The sequence below is a fragment of the Camellia sinensis genome, chromosome 6, assembly GCF_055761805.1.
Source record: "Camellia sinensis isolate YWXY chromosome 6, ASM5576180v1, whole genome shotgun sequence".
Classification (NCBI taxonomy): domain Eukaryota; kingdom Viridiplantae; phylum Streptophyta; class Magnoliopsida; order Ericales; family Theaceae; genus Camellia; species Camellia sinensis.
Genome location: NC_138966.1, coordinates 132,417,342 through 132,435,420, shown reverse-complemented (window position 1 = coordinate 132,435,420; position 18,079 = coordinate 132,417,342). Strand labels below are relative to the sequence as shown.

At 45.2% G+C, this 18,079-nt stretch overlaps 1 protein-coding gene across 1 annotated transcript in view; it reads left to right on the top strand.

Moving 5' to 3' along the window:
* Positions 1 to 233: 233 nt before the first annotated feature.
* Positions 234 to 18,079, top strand: part of LOC114260163 (uncharacterized) — a 31,292-nt gene continuing 13,446 nt past the window's right edge. The window contains exons 1-4 of the mRNA XM_082876449.1: positions 234 to 407; positions 500 to 828; positions 893 to 1,387; positions 1,643 to 1,725. Coding sequence (XP_082732575.1) covers positions 234 to 407; positions 500 to 828; positions 893 to 1,387; positions 1,643 to 1,725 — 1,081 coding nt within the window. The remainder of the gene's footprint in view (positions 408 to 499; positions 829 to 892; positions 1,388 to 1,642; positions 1,726 to 18,079) is intronic.

Below are 18,079 nucleotides of genomic sequence, written 5' to 3'. Positions count from 1 at the left end.
AGGCTGCAATTGTTCAAGACCCATTTGGTGCCCTCTCTTCCTGGAATCATTCACTCCACTATTGCCACTGGAACGGTATTTTGTGTAGTCGTCGACATCCTGATAGAGTCATTGGGATAACTCTAAGGTCGCAAGGCCTGGTTGGATCGCTCTCACCTCATGTCGGAAACCTCTCCTTTCTCGAAAGAATCGTTCTTCCAAACAATAGCTTCCATGGCCAAATCCCATAGGAGATGGGTCGCTTGTTTCGGCTACGAACAATAGTATTCAGCAACAATTCGTTTGGCGGTGGAATACCTAACAACCTTTCTCGCTGCTCAAAACTTGAATGGCTGAATTTGGTCGACAACAACCTAACTGGAAACATCCCAGCTGAGTTGGGCACTTTGTCAAGGCTTAGAACTTCAGTCTTGGCTAAAAACAAACCATCCCTCCTTTCATTGGAAACCTCTCATATCTTTTCCAAATCTCTTTAGTAGATTGTAATTTGCATGGGCAGATTCTGGGGGAAATTGCTAGACTTCGGCGCCTGAAATTTGTCCTGTTATCGATAAATAACCTATCTGGCAAGGTTCCTTCTGGCCTTTACAATATCTCCACCATCATTTCGTTATCAGTAGCTGTTAACCAACTTGAAGGAAATATTCTTCCTGATATAGGCTCCACACTTCCTAATCTCAAGGATCTTTATATTGTCGGCAATTTGTTTACTGGTACACTTCCTACGTCACTGTCAAATGCTTCCGAGCTTGAATCAATAGACTTCTCTGAGAATAATTTCAGCGGGACAATGCCAAGAGATCTTGGAAAACTTCTGGGTCTTAGATAGTGTTTATGAAAATCGGTTGCAGGATGACTTCACTTTTATTTCGTCTCTAACAAATTGCACCAGTTTAGAAGTTATTCAAGTGGGTGACAATCTTTTTAGAGGTTCATTGCCTGACTCCATAGCTAATCTCTCCACATATCTTAGCGTGATAATTTTTCCAATTAATCAAATACATGGAATCATTCCATCTGGCATCGGGAACCTCCTCAACCTCACTGACTTATCTATGGCAACGAATAATCTTGCTGGCCCTATTCCATCCTCCATTGGCAGACTTCATAAGCTGCAATCTCTGTTGTTAGACCAAAACAAATTTACAGAACTTCCATCTTCGCTTGGTAATTTGACTTCATTGATTACTCTCAACTTGGGAGAAAACAACATCCACGGAAGTATACCTCCGAGTTTGGGCAATTGTCATAGCTTGTTGGAATTAGTCCTTTATAAAAATAATTTCAATGGTTCATTACCCACTGAAATTATGAGTCTCTCCTCCATTTCAACATTCCTCTTGTTAGATCACAATGCACTATCCGGTTCTCTTCCATCACAAGTTGGGTCTTTGAAAAACCTAGGATACATGGATGTATCCTATAATAAATTATCAGGACCCATTCCGAACACTCTAAGCTACTGTTTGAGTCTCGAATGGCTTTACTTGGAGGCCAATTAATTTGGAGGAGAGATACCTCAAAGTTTGGGAATGCTGAGGGGCTTAAGAGAGTTGGATCTTTCGCACAACAATTTGTCAGGGAAGATCCCAAGTTATCTAGGCAAACTTCAACTAGATATGTTGAATTTATCTTTTAATAGGTTACATGGAGAAGTTCCAATACAAGGAGTGTTTCAAAATGGGAGTGCAATTTCAGTTGTTGGAAATAATGATCTATGTGGAGGTATTGCAAAATTAGGCCTTCCTCTTGTCTATCCTCTAAATCAAGCAACAACAAGCTATCTCACTGTAGACACCCCATTTTTGACCGCCCTTAAGACTTGGGCACTACTGATGGTTTGCTCCGTGTTGAGAGATGTGCAGGGCAAAGATTCAGTTTCTTCGGCAAGGAGAGAGGCAAATCCTTCAAAACACTTTGTTTAGGGGTTTGGAGTTGAAGAAAAGAGGAAAGGAGAGGAGAAAACTAGCTTGGGAGAAGTTCGGCATGAATCCGGATAGAAGCGAGTCGCGCAGCCCTCGCTGAATCGGGCTTATCTGTCTGTACGCTTGGAGTTTAGCTATGGGGCCACCACCGTTGAAAAGCTTACTTTCGGGGCTTCATTTTGCACTCAAGAATCTCCTAGAGCCAAGTCCGGGTGGGGGAGATATGATCAGTTGAAGTCGGGTATCATCCCGGTTGGATCGAATCTGCGCGGCTTCACGGAAAAGGTCATAACTTTTTGCACAGAAGGAATTTTAATGCAAGGTTTGCGCCATTGGAAAGCTAACTTCCGGGGCTTTAATCTGGACATCCACCGGTACTTTTTTGACCTCACCGGCTACCCATCGGCACTCTGTTTGTGCTGACCGGCAATTTATTGTGCCGACCGGCCATTTATTGTGCCGACCGGCAGATTAAAGTGGCCGACCGGTAGTTTTTGCTAGCCGACGACCTTCCGGAGCATTCTGCAGATTGAGTGGATTCCAGCTGTGCCAGCTGGAATGCACAGAATCGATCCCCCACGTGCATGTGTGCTTGTTTTGCACCTTGTGAGCCTTTGAACCCCCTAACCTTCTAGAAGCTTGAACCTTTTGGCCAAGCTTCTTGGAGAAGCTTGGCCAGCTGTTTTAGCTTCCTCTAGAAGCCTTGCCCCCCCCCCCTTGAACCCCTTGGCCCCTTTGAAGCTTGTCTTAGAAGCTTAGCATGGCTTATATAAGCACCTCTCCTCCTCCTTTGTTGAGGTTGGATTCTTGGAACAAAAAACCAGAGATATATAGATATATCTGATATATACATACATATATCCATATACCTCCCTCTATCTCTCCCATTCAACCATCAAACACCCTTGTTCTTGGGCCATTTCTTCATCAACTCATAGCACAAGGCATCCAACGCCTATTCCAGCAGCTTGAGGCTGTTCTACAAAGCTTAGGAGCACCTAAACTTGGTCCAAGAGGTGCTGATTTGCTGGTCTTCAAGGGTGAGTCCTCATCTTCCCTTTTCTAGCCTTTTCTTGCTTCATATCTAAGCCATAGTTTCTTGCACCTTTGGGCTCCGACCCAAACTTCAAATCATCATATTTTGCGGTCCTCTTCATGTTTGATTGAGGACCTCTTGCTGTTTGAGGATAGTTGCTAGCACTTCCTTCTTTATCTCTCCTTTAGGCCCTAATCTTGCATGTTATTTTTGGCCTATGTGTAATATGTTTTCGGGGATGTAGTAAAATGTAGATAGGCTTATTTTGAGCCCTTCTTCAACATTGAAGAAGGGCTCAACACTGTTTGGGACTTCCATGTTGCACTTCCCTTTATATCCTCTTTTTGGTCCCATTTTTGTATGTCTTGGAAGCCCCTGATGTTGCTGTTTTTGGACCTTGGTCCGAACTAAAAGTGGCTTTATTTTGACCTTCTTAACATGTTTTATTAAGGGTCTTCGCTTGTTTGGTGAATTCTTTGTATACCTCATGTTATAGCCACTTTTTGAGCCTCATTTTGCATTGTATTTCTAGCATGTTTGTATACTGATTTCGGGGCTGCCATGAACTGTAAATGTGCATATTTTGGGCCCCTCTTCAATGTTGTTGAAGGTCCCTAACATGTTTGGGGACAACAGCTGTGAGTTGCTTCATAATCGCATGTTTAGGGCCGTTTTTTGTATGCCATTTTAGCCCCATCTTTGCTTGCTGATTGGCCATGTCGTAAACTGTAAAAATGCTTGTCTCAGAGCTGTCTTGCTTCTGTCTTCATGCTCCATGTCCATATTATGCATGCTTTGTATAGCTGTAAGCCATTTCGGGTGCCTAATTTCGCATTTCGGGAGGAATTCCATGCATCGGTTGTGTTTTCGCCTCATTTCGGGGCTGTTTTCCCCCACATTTCAGTGCTGAAATTCCATTAGCATGATTGCATGCCATTTCCATGCTATTGCATTGCGTATGCCATTGCCTCGGTTTGCGTGCCCGTGTGCACGCATTTCGAGGCACTCCATTTTCATTCATCGGCCTCTTATGTGAGTGTGGCTGAGGCTCTCTCATGTTAGTATAAGTCCATGTTGCATTCTATATGCCGTTTTAGCCATTACATTGCATATGCCATTGCCTCGGTTTGCGTGCCCGTGTGCACGCGTTTCGAGGCACTTCATTTTCATATTATGGCCACTGTTTTGGGCCTAACTAGAGCTGCCTAATTCATGTTTATGACCATCCCTTGCTTATTTGCATGCTCACCTTGCATGTTTGCTTGTATCGGCATGTTGCATCCTTAGCTCGTATGCCTAGGTTGCATTGCATTGGCATGCATGCCTTGCCTCTTGATCATGTGATAGAGGTTGGGTTTTAGTTTGTTTGATTGGTTTGCATTTCATTTGACATGAAAGTTGCATACTTGATTCCTTGGGCCATCATGCATGGAAATGCGCGATTGGTGGTCCGAGAATCGAGGCACATGCCCCTTTGAGTCATTACCATGATAAGGGACATGAATGGTGCATATATGCCTTGAATTGTGCTGCCATGCTTTGCTTTGCACTCTGTTGCTGTCAATTGCAGGTTCTGCAGACATTCCTTGCCGACCGGCAGTATATATTGCCGACCGGCAGTAAACAAGCAGCCGATGGATTCATCTTGTGCCGGTGACTACACCACACTGCCGGTGGCGATTCTACTCAGCCGGTGGCACTCCTCAGTGTCCAAGGAAGCAGTCCTGAGGTTTTGGTAGCCTTCAGAGGAGCAGAGGAAAGAAAACAGAGGCAGCCTATGCATGGCGGCGCATTTCCCGAGGCGGTTTACTGTTTTCTTAGAATAATTAATTTGTTAATTAATTTGTAATATTTAATTATCTCGCGTAGTTAATTAATTTGTAATATTTATTTGGTCCCTCCGAGCGAGGGCAAACTTGTAATAAGTGTGGGTGTGTGTGTGCATGTCTTCCAACCCCCACTTCTTTCTCCCTTTTATTTACCTGCTTATGATGGTAGATTAGGGCACATTTATTTTAGCATACCTTATGCTATGCATGCGTGCATCCATACATTTGTACTGCATGCATTAGGCTCGGTACATCACGCTAACTGCATTCGTACTTCAATTCAAAAATTGACTATGTGATAGTTGATCGCATTTCATATGCCATGTTTAGGGCTAGCCGAGCCTGCCTAGATCGCATTTTGCATGTGATGCATTAGCCACTTTTAACATGAACTAGGACACGCATGTTTGCTAACTAGTTTACTGTTTTGGCACGGAGTACGATGTAAGTATTTTTGCTTTAGCATCCAGCATGCGTGTGAGTGTTGCCATGACAGTATGCTTGCCATGCGGCTAAGTGCTTACATGAGATAAACTGCTTGAATGCCTGTGGGTGGAGGTCGAATTGCTTAAATTGGGATAATGCGTTAAAACTGCGATTTTTAAGCCCACTAGATAGTGGCAAAACCATCTTTTCCAAAAGCCCACTTGAAGGTGGCAAAACCTGCATTTTAGCCTACTTACGAGTAGCAAACCATTTTCAAAACGAACGTGAAATGTTTTGTCCCAATTTGGGTGATTTGGTCTATACTTGTTTGCTGCGCGCATAACATAGTAATTCTAGGCTAACAATCGGTTTAAAAACACATAAAGTTTTCAAAAACGGATATCACGGTTAGTAGAGGCCGGTCTTCGGACCGGGCGAAAGGGGGTGCTCATAGCTGACCTTCCCCGATCGTACCCAAGCTCCCGAGCCGAGACAACTCCGGTGATGACGGACATGTGGCCTTCGGCACCGAGTCAGGGTTTCCTAAATTCTCCCATAAAAAAAATATTTAGGTGGCGACTCTGTATCTGGCAAAGCAGTCCATGTTTGGCACTACTTTTTCAAAAATCTGTTTCTCAAAACGATTTTCCAGATTTGGACTCTTTGGTTCAGATTAAGAACCGTGACACAAATCGAGAGTCCGAACTGTAGCACGAGGTCCCACGCGGGCGCTGTTACAGTTTCTGGCGACTCTGCTGGGGAATTTAGAGAGCTTGACTTGAACTCGTGATATCCTGTTTTGATCTCATTTATGTGTTTCTTTGCATTGCATGTGCATTGGTGCGCCTAGGAACACAGTGTTTGCCATCTGCCATTCCTAAACGGTTTGCCGGAGGCTTGTCTTGTCAAGACATGTCCATAAGGCTGACCGCTATGGGCTCTGACAGCATGGGAACACAAACCCCGGTTTACCGGGGCACCCTTTTGACCATTCGACCTAGTACATATTGAAATCCATAGTGACCATTCCAAACTAGGACAGGTTGCTCACCCGATGTTAGGTTGTTTGAAACCGCTGTGTGCGTAGTGAAACCCTAGTTCCTGACAAAATAGGACAGGGAAACCCTACCCCAACATAGGGGTGTTTTGGCTCTCTCTTACTTGCTATGTGCTTTTAGAGTGTATCTCTACAGGAATGCATATACCAGTTTACAAGTCTGGGTATCAGGCCTGTGGGCATCAGCATCAGTATTTGGGGAATCAGTTTTACCTGAGGGTATCAGTTTACAGGCAGATATTTAGGAAACAGTGATCAGTATTGGGTACATTCATCCTAGTATGCTCAAATCTGTTCCAGTGAAATTAGGCTGAGATGCTCTCTGTTTTCCCTTTTGCAAGGTAGTCCTGGAACCATAGCTTCAGAAGGCTCCGATATCTCCCGAGGTTCATCGGACTTGTGCTGATAGACTTTGTCAGGTCAGAGACTCAGTTCAAGGGTAATCAGGGCCAGAGCAGGCTAGTCAGGCACAGATCATCAGTTCAACAGTCTTCAGATCAACAGTCATTATCCATCTCGCCTGTGTGCAGTCGGGTTGAGATATCTGCTTTTGCCACAGAGACAGATATACCGGTTGCTCAGTTAGATTAGAACAATATGTCGAGTCTGGAAGAGATGGTGCGCCAACTCCAGGATAGTATGAAATCCATGCAGCAAGACACTGTCCGTCAAGCAGAATTCGCCAAGCAACAGGCTGTGGTCATAGCCCAACAGGCAGAGACAATTGCCAGATTGGAGCAGCAAACTGGAGTATCTACTTCGCACCAGGCTCCTCCCCCACCAAGAGTTCCCACACTCGGGGACGCAACCCACGTCCAGGAGGATACCGACCTTCCAACGGGGCCAGCTCCGCCCCCGATCCCGCCTCAACTATCCAAAGCACCCACTCCTATCAATCAATCGGATTCTCCCTTCGAGCCCGAGGTGGAGCCCGTGGCATTAAAAATGCACAAGCTTGAAAAGCTGTTCAAGAAATCTCAAGGTGTGAAATCCATTCCGGACATTGGAGACGGATACACTGACACAGCTGTGACGCTGCCAGATCGGTTTAAGATGCCACAAATCGATCGTTTTGACGGATCTGAGGATCCCATGGTACACCTGCGACTATTTTCAGACGTCCTAAGACCAATGGGCCTCACTAGATTGCAGAAGCTGTCTTTGTTTGGCCGGACCCTGTCGGGTGTAGCGGCCGCATGGTATGCCAAATTGGAGGATGACGTCAAGAGAAGTTGGGATGAGATGGCTGAGGCCTTCGTCGCACAGTATTCATACAATACCCAAATCGAGATTACGACCCGTGATCTTGAGACGACGAGGCAGGAGCCTAAGGAGAGCTTCTCAGAATTCGTGGCCCACTGGAGGGCCAAGGCCTCAATGATGACCATTAGGCCAACAGATAAGGATCAAATACGGATGATTGTGCGCAATCTCCAGCCTAAGCTAATGCAGAGAATGATTGTAATCCCCTTTCCCACTTTCTCAGATTTACACGATATGGGGGTACAAATCGAAGATGCAATGAGGCAAGGTCTGTTTGACCAGGATAAGGAGCAGCCCAGGAGGGCATTCTCCCGCAGTTCGAATGTGACCACCAGCGGTGACGCAGCTGCAAGATCATCTGAAGTGGGCATGGTCACCACCACCACACCAAGAGCAGCCACCCCCTTTGTTGGTGCATCCACTTCAAACCCCCGAACTTCAGACTATCTGCCCCGAGGTAAGAGGGTTTTCACCCCACTCTATATGTCTTTGTCTAAAGCCCTGGGGGTCCTACTCAGGAAAGGACATCTGAAACCGTTAGAGCAACGGCCTTTACCCGATCCTCTCCCTCCAAAACATGACCCGACTAAGTACTGTGCTTTCCATCAACAAACCGGTCATGACACCGACAGTTGCGTCCGTCTCCACCACGAGATACAAAATTTGATTGACAACGGGGTCATCCCCGCACCAGGTCCTGCGAAGTCTATCGACACTTGATCAGTGAACTTGCGGGGGGATAATGTGATGTGATCAGAGGTTGGACCACCTGCGGGCGGCACTCAGTTTACTCCAGATATGGTGTATGGCACGCACTGTTTTGAGCATTTGTGAATGTTAGTTTTGTACTTTCTGACTTGGGTATTGGGTCAGTCTTGTCGTTTTGTATTGGGTCAGTCTTTTCATGCTGAGTCAGTCGGGTCTGTCTTGTTGTGTCGAGTCAGTCCTGTTTTGTTAAAATCGGGTGATTCCGGGGGTGTTACTTCGGATATCACTAGTTTGCTTTGTGTTTGTCCTTTAGAGTCTGTTTCTGCCAGGGAGCCAGTTGTGCCAACAGATTTGAATGAACAGCAGTGATTTTCACACTCTTGTGTTTGCTTCTGCCGTGTGCCAGTTGTGCCGGAAGTATTGAATGGAATGACAGTGCTCTTCGCCTGCCTTTTCTGTGCCTTGAAATCATTATATCGACCTAAGTTTTTTTTCAAAACTTTTTTTGAACACTGCGGCGAAAACGAAGAGGAAGGAATTCCTCGGGATTTGCAAAATTTTGATCATTTGAGAGAAAGAGAGGCATGCTAAGCCCTTAATGAATGAAATCATGCTTGTTAGCGTGAGTACTGAGAAGGACCCTGGCTTGATCCAGATTGGTCCCACACTGTCTTTAGCACGAGCGATCTGTCGCTTTCTTAAAAACTTTCAAAAACAAAATGTTTTGCGCGGTCCTGCGAAGACCTGTGTGGAATCGCTCTTGAGATTGTGCAGCCTAGGATCGCCCTCAGCCTCGAAACTCAACCCCTTCGCTCCCAAACCTTGAACTTGAATTCAGAAGGTTCAACGGTCAACTACGATGTGAGGCCTGTGTGGCTAGATTCGAAGCAGCCCTCGGACAAGAGGCAAGAAAGTCAGATCAAGAAGACCTTATCAGAAGAAGCTTGTAAAGCTAGAACAGAAGTACCCTTCAAACTAGGGGCAAAGATGTCAGACGTGCTCGAAGAGCCGAAGATGAGTCCTCTTGCAAATCAACAGCCACTCTCCTGGATACGGATGGCTTCGAAACCCTATAACCATTTGGCATGGACCAAGCTACACTTTTACCCTTGAGAGGCTCGCTGGGCCGAAAACCCGGAAGGGCGACCCAGGCAAAAGTTAGAGCAAGAAAAAGAAGAAAAAGAACAAAAAAAGAAAAAAGAAGAAAAAAGAAAAAAAAAAGAGAAAGAAAAGAACAAAAAAGGAAAATCAATGAAAAGAAAAGAAATGAAAAGAATTGAAAAGAAAAGAAAAACAAAGCTCGCAAGGTCGAAAACCCGCATCGGGCGCCTTGGCAAAAGTTAGAGCCTAAAAAGGAGAGGTTAAATACCCGAGTGTACCTTAACCCCGAACTACGTAAGGCTTGATTCCCATGTTTGGGATACGTAGGCAACTTCATCTTGAAGTCCAGCCACAAACACTTCGAATTCGATCATATCCATGTAATGGTTCTGATAATCTTTGCCTTCTCTGTATCCGAGAGTTCGGTTGCAATCATCGCTCTGAGGACTGATTACTAGGGGTGCAACTCGGGCGGGTTCGGTCGGGTTGGGGGTCTGCCCAAGCCTGACCCGAATTGTATTTGGCAGTGCCCAAGCCCGTCCAAGCCCGACCATGAACCCGAGCATTGCTGCCCAAGCCCAGCCCGAGCTTTGTATTTTGAACTCGGGTTAGCCCGAATTGCCCAAGTCCAGAAACCTGTAGGTAGATCTAAGGGTAGGCATAAAAGATGCTAATCTAATGGTAGAAGACTAACCAAAAAAAAATAAAAAATAAAAATTAAGACTAACTCTTTTACTTAATAGAAGACTAACCAAAAGAAAAATAAAAATAAAAATTAAGACTAACTCTTTTACTTAATTTATAGATATTACATAATTTATTAAATTATATATATATATATTAGATATAATTTATTATATAATTTATATAATATATTAAATTCAATTCAGGTTCGGGTTGCTCGGGTTGGCCATTGGTTCTGCCCAAGCCCAGCCCGAATTGCAATTCGGGCATCAAAAATTTGCCCAAGCCCGTCCAGATTACAAGATATAGTTGCCCAAGCCCTAAAAAAACTCGGGCTGGACTCGGGTTGCTCAGGTTGAGCCCGCCCGAGTTGCACCCCTACTGATTACAATACACTACGGGGCCATTCAGACAAGGGGCAACTTTCCGTTGCCATTCAATGCGCTGCGGTGCCGTGCAAACAAGGGGCAACTTTCCGTTGCCATGTAGCTCTCTTCGAGCAAGGGAGCAATTTTCCTCCAAATCTGAGGTTGTGCGTCTCAAGAGTGGGTTCCGTGCTTGTTAAGCATTGGCCGTTTGCAAAAATAGTTTTTGAGAATTTTTACTGAGGTTGACTGATCCCTCGAAAATTATTCCATCTTTTCCAAAACTGGACCATTTCTTGGACCCAAAAAAGGAAAATTTTCAGTGCTCATAGCCTGACTTGCATGATTTCAAATCAAAAATCGAACAAGTGTGTTAATCTGACTCTCATGTTGGTCAAAATTGTTTTAGTAGAAAAACAAAAACAAAAAATGGTCAAAATAATGAACTAGGGGCACAGTTGAGTCAGGCTTCCTGTCTTTCCCCCGTTGTCAGAACATACTTGCCAAGAAGGGCACTCTACCTGCCAGAAAAGGGCACAACTGAAGTCAACAACAAAGGGCTAAAAGCTCTCTCATCCTCCAAGCAACGAGGAATCAAGTCAAGTGCGAAGCACAAACTGGAAAGGATCAAGATATTCCACTCCCTCATCTGGACAGATCTGATCACGTCCAAACTCCCCAGCGGAGCATCGTCAACCGATGTCAATTGCAGATCTGCTGCGCGTCTGGTCGCATTGCAACCCCTCTGTGGGAGAAATTCACTGTTGTGAACAAGAGTCTGGTAAAATACCAGGGGCAAGAGCCCACAATTTCCAGCTTATCCATCAACCACCCAGGGGAGGGATGAAAAACGAGAGATTAAAGAATAGAGAGATGTGCGCTGAGAGAAAAAGCGAGAAAAGGGTTTTGAGAGAAAAACCGAGCTTGAGAGCCGAGTGATGTGAGAATCACAAATAAGAAAGGGTGGGAATAATACCCGGTGAAACAGGCTCCCTGTGCACGTCTGTGTGTCGTGTCTTTTGTTTTGTTTGTCTCGATTCTTGCTTTGAGTCGTTCCGAGCGTGTCTCGACGTGTTTAGGTTGTTTACCTTTTGTTTTCCGTTGTTGAGTCTTTCTCGTTGTGTTCAGTCGTAGGCTCAATACCTGGTCGAGAACTCATTTTCTCAATTTCAAAAAAATGATTTGTTGTGTGCTCAGAGTGCTGTGCCATTCTCCACATTTGTGCAAAAAAGGAAATTTGTTCTTTCGAAAACTGCAGGGTCCACCCCCGATAAGTGTGAACGGTGAAACCAGGACCTATCTGAAGCTATGATAGTTCTAGACTGCAAAGCAAAAGCAAAAGAGCGAAAATCGAAGTATCTGAGTTTGTGTCAACTTCAGAAAATTCCGTGATTGTACTCCGGACGTACCTCTGCAGGGCCTTGTCAATGCTCCGAAATATGAGTGTACCTCTACCTCAGGCGCAAGATCAATCTTGCATTGTGATGCACGTTCCAATTGCATTGTTATGCACCCACTTCACTAGCATTGTTATGCTCATTCATTGCATTGATTTTGCACATCTATCCAGCATTGTCATGCTCATTACATTTGCATTGTCATGCACCTTTTCACTTGCGTTGTCACGCACTTTCCACTTGCATTGTTATGCACGCTCTCTTATTCGGAAACACTGGGATACGTCCTTATGCTTTCCCTTCTCATTCGGAAACTCCGGGATACGTCCCTATGTTTCTTTCTCTTTTTCCGAAACTCCGGGATACGTCCCTATGTTTCTTCTCCTTTTTCGAAACACCGGGATACGTCCCTATGTTTCTCCTTCTTTCCGAAACACCGGGATACGTCCCTATGTTTCTTCTTCCATTCCGAAACACCGGGATACGTCCCTACGTTTCTCTCTCTTTCCGAAACACCGGGATGCGTCCCTATGTTTCTTCTCCTTTTTCGAAACACCGGGATACGTCCCTATGTTTCTCCTTTTTTCCGAAACACCGGGATACGTCCCTACGTTTCTCTCTCTTTTCGAAACACCGGGATGCGTCCCTATGTTTCTTCTCCTTATTCCAAACACCGGGATACGTCCCTATGTTTCTCCTTTTTTCCGAAACACCGGGATACGTCCCTACGTTTCTCTCTCTTTCCGAAACACTGGGATACGTCCTTATGTTTCTCTCCCTTTTTCCGAGACACTGGGATACGTCCTTATGTTTCTCTCCCTTTTCCGAGACACTGGGATACGTCCTTATGTTTCTCTTCCTTTTCCGAAACACCGGGATACGTCCCTACGTTTCTTTCTCCTTTTCTGAAACACCAGGATACGTCCCTATGTTTCTTCTCCTTTGTCTAATCCTTGGGATACGTCCCTAATCTTTGGGATACGTCCCTAACCTTTGGGATACGTCCCTAATCTTTGGGATACGTCCCTAACCTTTGGGATACGTCCCTAACCTTTGGGATACGTCCCTAATCTTTGGGATACGTCCCTAACCTTTGGGATACGTCCCTAACCTTTGGGATACGTCCCTCATCTTTGGGATACGTCCCTAACCTTTGGGATACGTCCCTAACGTTTGGGATACGTCCCTAACCTTTGGGATACCTCCCTAAGCTTTGGGATACGTCCCTAAGCTTTGGGATACGTCCCTAACCTTTGGGATACGTCCCTAACCTTTGGGATACGTCCCTAAGCTTTGGGATACGTCCCTAACCTTTGGGATACGTCCCTCATCTTTGGGATACGTCCCTAACCTTTGGGATACGTCCCTAACCTTTGGGATACGTCCCTAATCCTTGGGATACGTCCCTATGTTTCTCCCTCTTCAGTTAAAAGCGTTCGGAATACGTTCCAATGCTCACATCATTCCGAAACACCGGGATATGTCCCTATGTTTCTCCCTGTCCCATTTCCCCACACAATTTCAGTGTGTTTGGAATTCATCTTAGGTTGCATTGTCATGCACACCTCTTCACTTGCGTTGTCACGCGCATTCCACTTGCATTGTTTTATCAAGCCGGCTTCGCGTAGCGTATAAGTCCAACTTTCAAAATCGGCTTCGCGTAGCGTATAAGTCCAACTATCAAACCGGCTTCGCGAAAGCGTATAAGTCCAATTACAAACCGGCTTTGCGTAGCATATAAGTCCAATGTTCAAACCGGCTTCGCGTAGCGTATAAGTCCAATTGTCAAAGTCTTCCTGCATATCATTTGCATCCTGCCCCTGAACTACGCTGGTTTGATTCCTTGCAAAGGGATACGTAGGCAGCCTGTGGGCACAACCATTTATTTATCGGTATTTTGTTTGTTTGTCCAAGTCTTCGGCCTTGTCAAAAATGGGTCGTCTCTGGGCTTTGACATTCACTCCCGTCATTGTTATGACTTTCGAGTTCTGTCAAAGAGGGGCAACTGTAGACACCCCATTTTTGACCGCCCTTAAGACTTGGGCACTACTGATGGTTTCCTCCATGTTGAGAGATGTGCAGGGCAAAGATTCAGTTTCTTTGGCAAGGAGAGAGGCAAATCCTTCAAAACACTTTGTTTAGGGGTTTGGAGTTGAAGAAAAGAGGAAAGGAGAGGAGAAAACTAGCTTGGGAGAAGTTCGGCATGAATCCGGATAGAAGCGAGTCGCGCAGCCCTCGCTGAATCGGGCTTATCTGTCTGTACGCTTGGAGTTTAGCTATGGGGCCACCACCGTTGAAAAGCTTACTTTCGGGGCTTCATTTTGCACTCAAGAATCTCCTAGAGCCAAGTCCGGGTGGGGGAGATATGATCAGTTGAAGTCGGGTATCATCCCAGTTGGATCGAATCTGCGCGGCTTCACGGAAAATGGCATAACTTTTTCCACAGAAGGAATTTTAATGCAAGGTTTGCGCCATTGGAAAGCTAACTTCCGGGGCTTCACTCTGGACATCTACCGGCACTTTTTTGACCTCACCGGCTACCCATCGGCACTCTGTTTGTGCCGACCGACAATTTCTTGTGCCGACCGGCCATTTATTGTGCCGACCGGCAGATTAAAGTGGCCGACCGGCAGTTTTTGCTAGCCGACGACCTTCCGGAGCATTCTACAGATTGAGTGGATTCCAGCTGTGCCAGCTGGAATGCACAGAATCGATCCCCCACGTGCATGTGTGCTTGGTTTGCACCTTGTGAGCCTTTGAACCCCCTAACCTTCTAGAAGCTTGAACCTTTTGGCCAAGCTTCTTGGAGAAGCTTGGCCAGCTGTTTTAGCTTCCTCTAGAAGCCTTGCCCCCCCCCCCCTTGAACCCCTTGGCCCCTTTGAAGCTTGTCTTAGAAGCTTAGCATGGCTTATATAAGCACCTCTCCTCCTCCTTTGTTGAGGTTGGATTCTTGGAACAAAAAACTAGAGATATATAGATATATCTGATATATACATACATATATCCATATACCTCCCTCTATCTCTCCCATTCAACCATCAAACACCCTTGTTCTTGGGCCATTTCTTCATCAACTCATAGCACAAGGCATCCAACGCCTATTCCAGCAGCTTGAGGCTGTTCTCCAAAGCTTAGGAGCACCTAAACTTGGTCCAAGAGGTGCTGATTTGCTGGTCTTCAAGGGTGAGTCCTCATCTTCCCTTTTCTAGCCTTTTCTTGCTTCATATCTAAGCCATAGTTTCTTGCACCTTTGGGCTCCGACCCAAACTTCAAATCATCATATTTTGAGGTCCTCTTCATGTTTGATTGAGGACCTCTTGCTGTTTGAGGATAGTAGCTAGCACTTCCTTCTTTATCTCTCCTTTAGGCCCTAATCTTGCATGTTATTTTTGGCCTATGTGTAATCTGTTTTCGGGGATGTAGTAAAATGTAGATAGGCTTATTTTGAGCCCTTCTTCAACATTGAAGAAGGGCTCAACACTGTTTGGGACTTCCATGTTGCACTTCCCTTTATATCCTCTTTTTGGTCCCATTTTTGTATGTCTTGGCAGCCCCTGATGTTGCTGTTTTTGGACCTTGGTCCGAACTAAAAGTGGCTTTATTTTGACCTTCTTAACATGTTTTATTAAGGGTCTTCGCTTGTTTGGTGAATGCTTTGTATACCTCATGTTATAGCCACTTTTTGAGCCTCATTTTGCATTGTATTTCTAGCATGTTTGTATACTGATTTCGGGGCTGCCATGAACTGTAAATGTGCATATTTTGGGCCCCTCTTCAATGTTGTTGAAGGGCCCTAACATGTTTGGGGACAGAAGCTGTGAGTTGCTTCATAATCGCATGTTTAGGGCCGTTTTTTGTATGCCATTTTAGCCCCATCTTTGCTTGCTGATTGGCCATGTCATAAACTGTAAAAATGCTTGTCTCAGAGCTGTCTTGCTTCTGTCTTCATGCTCCATGTCCATATTATGCATGCTTTGTATAGCTGTAAGCCATTTCGGGTGCCTAATTTCGCATTTCGGGAGGAATTCCATGCATCGGTTGTGTTTTCGCCTCATTTCGGGGCTGTTTTCCCCCACATTTCAGTGCTGAAATTCCATTAGCATGATTTCATGCCATTTCCATGCTATTGCATTGCATATGCCATTGCCTCGGTTTGCGTGCCCGTGTGCACGCATTTCGAGGCACTCCATTTTCATTCATCGGCCTCTTATGTGAGTGTGGCTGAGGCTCTCTCATGTTAGTATAAGTCCATGTTGCATTCTATATGCCGTTTTAGCCATTACATTGCATATGCCATTGCCTCGGTTTGCGTGCCCGTGTGCACGCGTTTCGAGGCACTTCATTTTCATATTATGGCCACTGTTTTGGGACTAACTAGAGCTGCCTAATTCATGTTTATGACCATCCCTTGCTTATTTGCATGCTCACCTTGCATGTTTGCTTGTATCGGCATGTTGCATCCTTAGCTCGTATGCCTAGGTTGCATTGCATTGGCATGCATGCCTTGCCTCTTGATCATGTGATAGAGGTTGGGTTTTAGTTTGTTTGATTGGTTTGCATTTCATTTGACATGAAAGTTGCATACTTGATTCCTTGGGCCATCATGCATGGAAATGCGCGATTGGTGGTCCGAGAATCGAGGCACATGCCCCTTTGAGTCATTACCATGATAAGGGACATGAATGGTGCATATATGCCTTGAATTGTGCTGCCATGCTTTGCTTTGCACTCTGTTGCTGTCAATTGCAGGTTCTGCAGACATTCCTTGCCGACCGGCAGTATATATTGCCGACCGGCAGTAAACAAGCAGCCGATGGATTCATCTTGTGCCGGTGACTACACCACACTGCCGGTGGCGATTCTACTCAGCCGGTGGCACTCCTCAGTGTCCAAGGAAGCAGTCCTGAGGTTTTGGTAGCCTTCAGAGGAGCAGAGGAAAGAAAACAGAGGCAGCCTATGCATGGCGGCGCATTTCCCGAGGCGGTTTACTGTTTTCTTAGAATAATTTGTTAATTAATTTGTAATATTTAATTATCTCGCGTAGTTAATTAATTTGTAATATTTATTTGGTCCCTCCGAGCGAGGGCAAACTTGTAATAAGTGTGGGTGTGTGTGTGCATGTCTTCCAACCCCCACTTCTTTCTCCCTTTTATTTACCTGCTTATGATGGTAGATTAGGGCACATTTATTTTAGCATACCTTATGCTATGCATGCGTGCATCCATACATTTGTACTGCATGCATTAGGCTCGGTACATCACGCTAACTGCATTCGTACTTCAATTCAAAAATTGACTATGTGATAGTTGATCGCATTTCATATGCCATGTTTAGGGCTAGCCGAGCCTGCCTAGATCGCATTTTGCATGTGATGCATTAGCCACTTTTAACATGAACTAGGACACGCATGTTTGCTAACTAGTTTACTGTTTTGGCACGGAGTACGATGTAAGTATTTTTGCTTTAGCATCCAGCATGCGTGTGAGTGTTGCCATGACAGTATGCTTGCCATGCGGCTAAGTGCTTACATGAGATAAACTGCTTGAATGCCTGTGGGTGGAGGTCGAATTGCTTAAATTGGGATAATGCGTTAAAACTGCGATTTTTAAGCCCACTAGATAGTGGCAAAACCATCTTTTCCAAAAGCCCACTTGAAGGTGGCAAAACCTGCATTTTAGCCTACTTACGAGTAGCAAACCATTTTCAAAACGAACGTGAAATGTTTTGTCCCAATTTGGGTGATTTGGTCTATACTTGTTTGCTGCGCGCATAACATAGTAATTCTAGGCTAACAATCGGTTTAAAAACACATAAAGTTTTCAAAAACGGATATCACGGTTAGTAGAGGCCGGTCTTCGGACCGGGCGAAAGGGGGTGCTCATAGCTGACCTTCCCCGATCGTACCCAAGCTCCCGAGCCGAGACAACTCCGGTGATGACGGACATGTGGCCTTCGGCACCGAGTCAGGGTTTCCTAAATTCTCCCATAAAAAAAATATTTAGGTGGCGACTCTGTATCTGGCAAAGCAGTCCATGTTTGGCACTACTTTTTCAAAAATCTGTTTCTCAAAACGATTTTCCAGATTTGGACTCTTTGGTTCAGATTAAGAACCGTGACACAAATCGAGAGTCCGAACTGTAGCACGAGGTCCCACGCGGGCGCTGTTACAGTTTCTGGCGACTCTGCTGGGGAATTGAGAGAGCTTGACTTGAACTCGTGATATCCTGTTTTGATCTCATTTATGTGTTTCTTTGCATTGCATGTGCATTGGTGCGCCTAGGAACACAG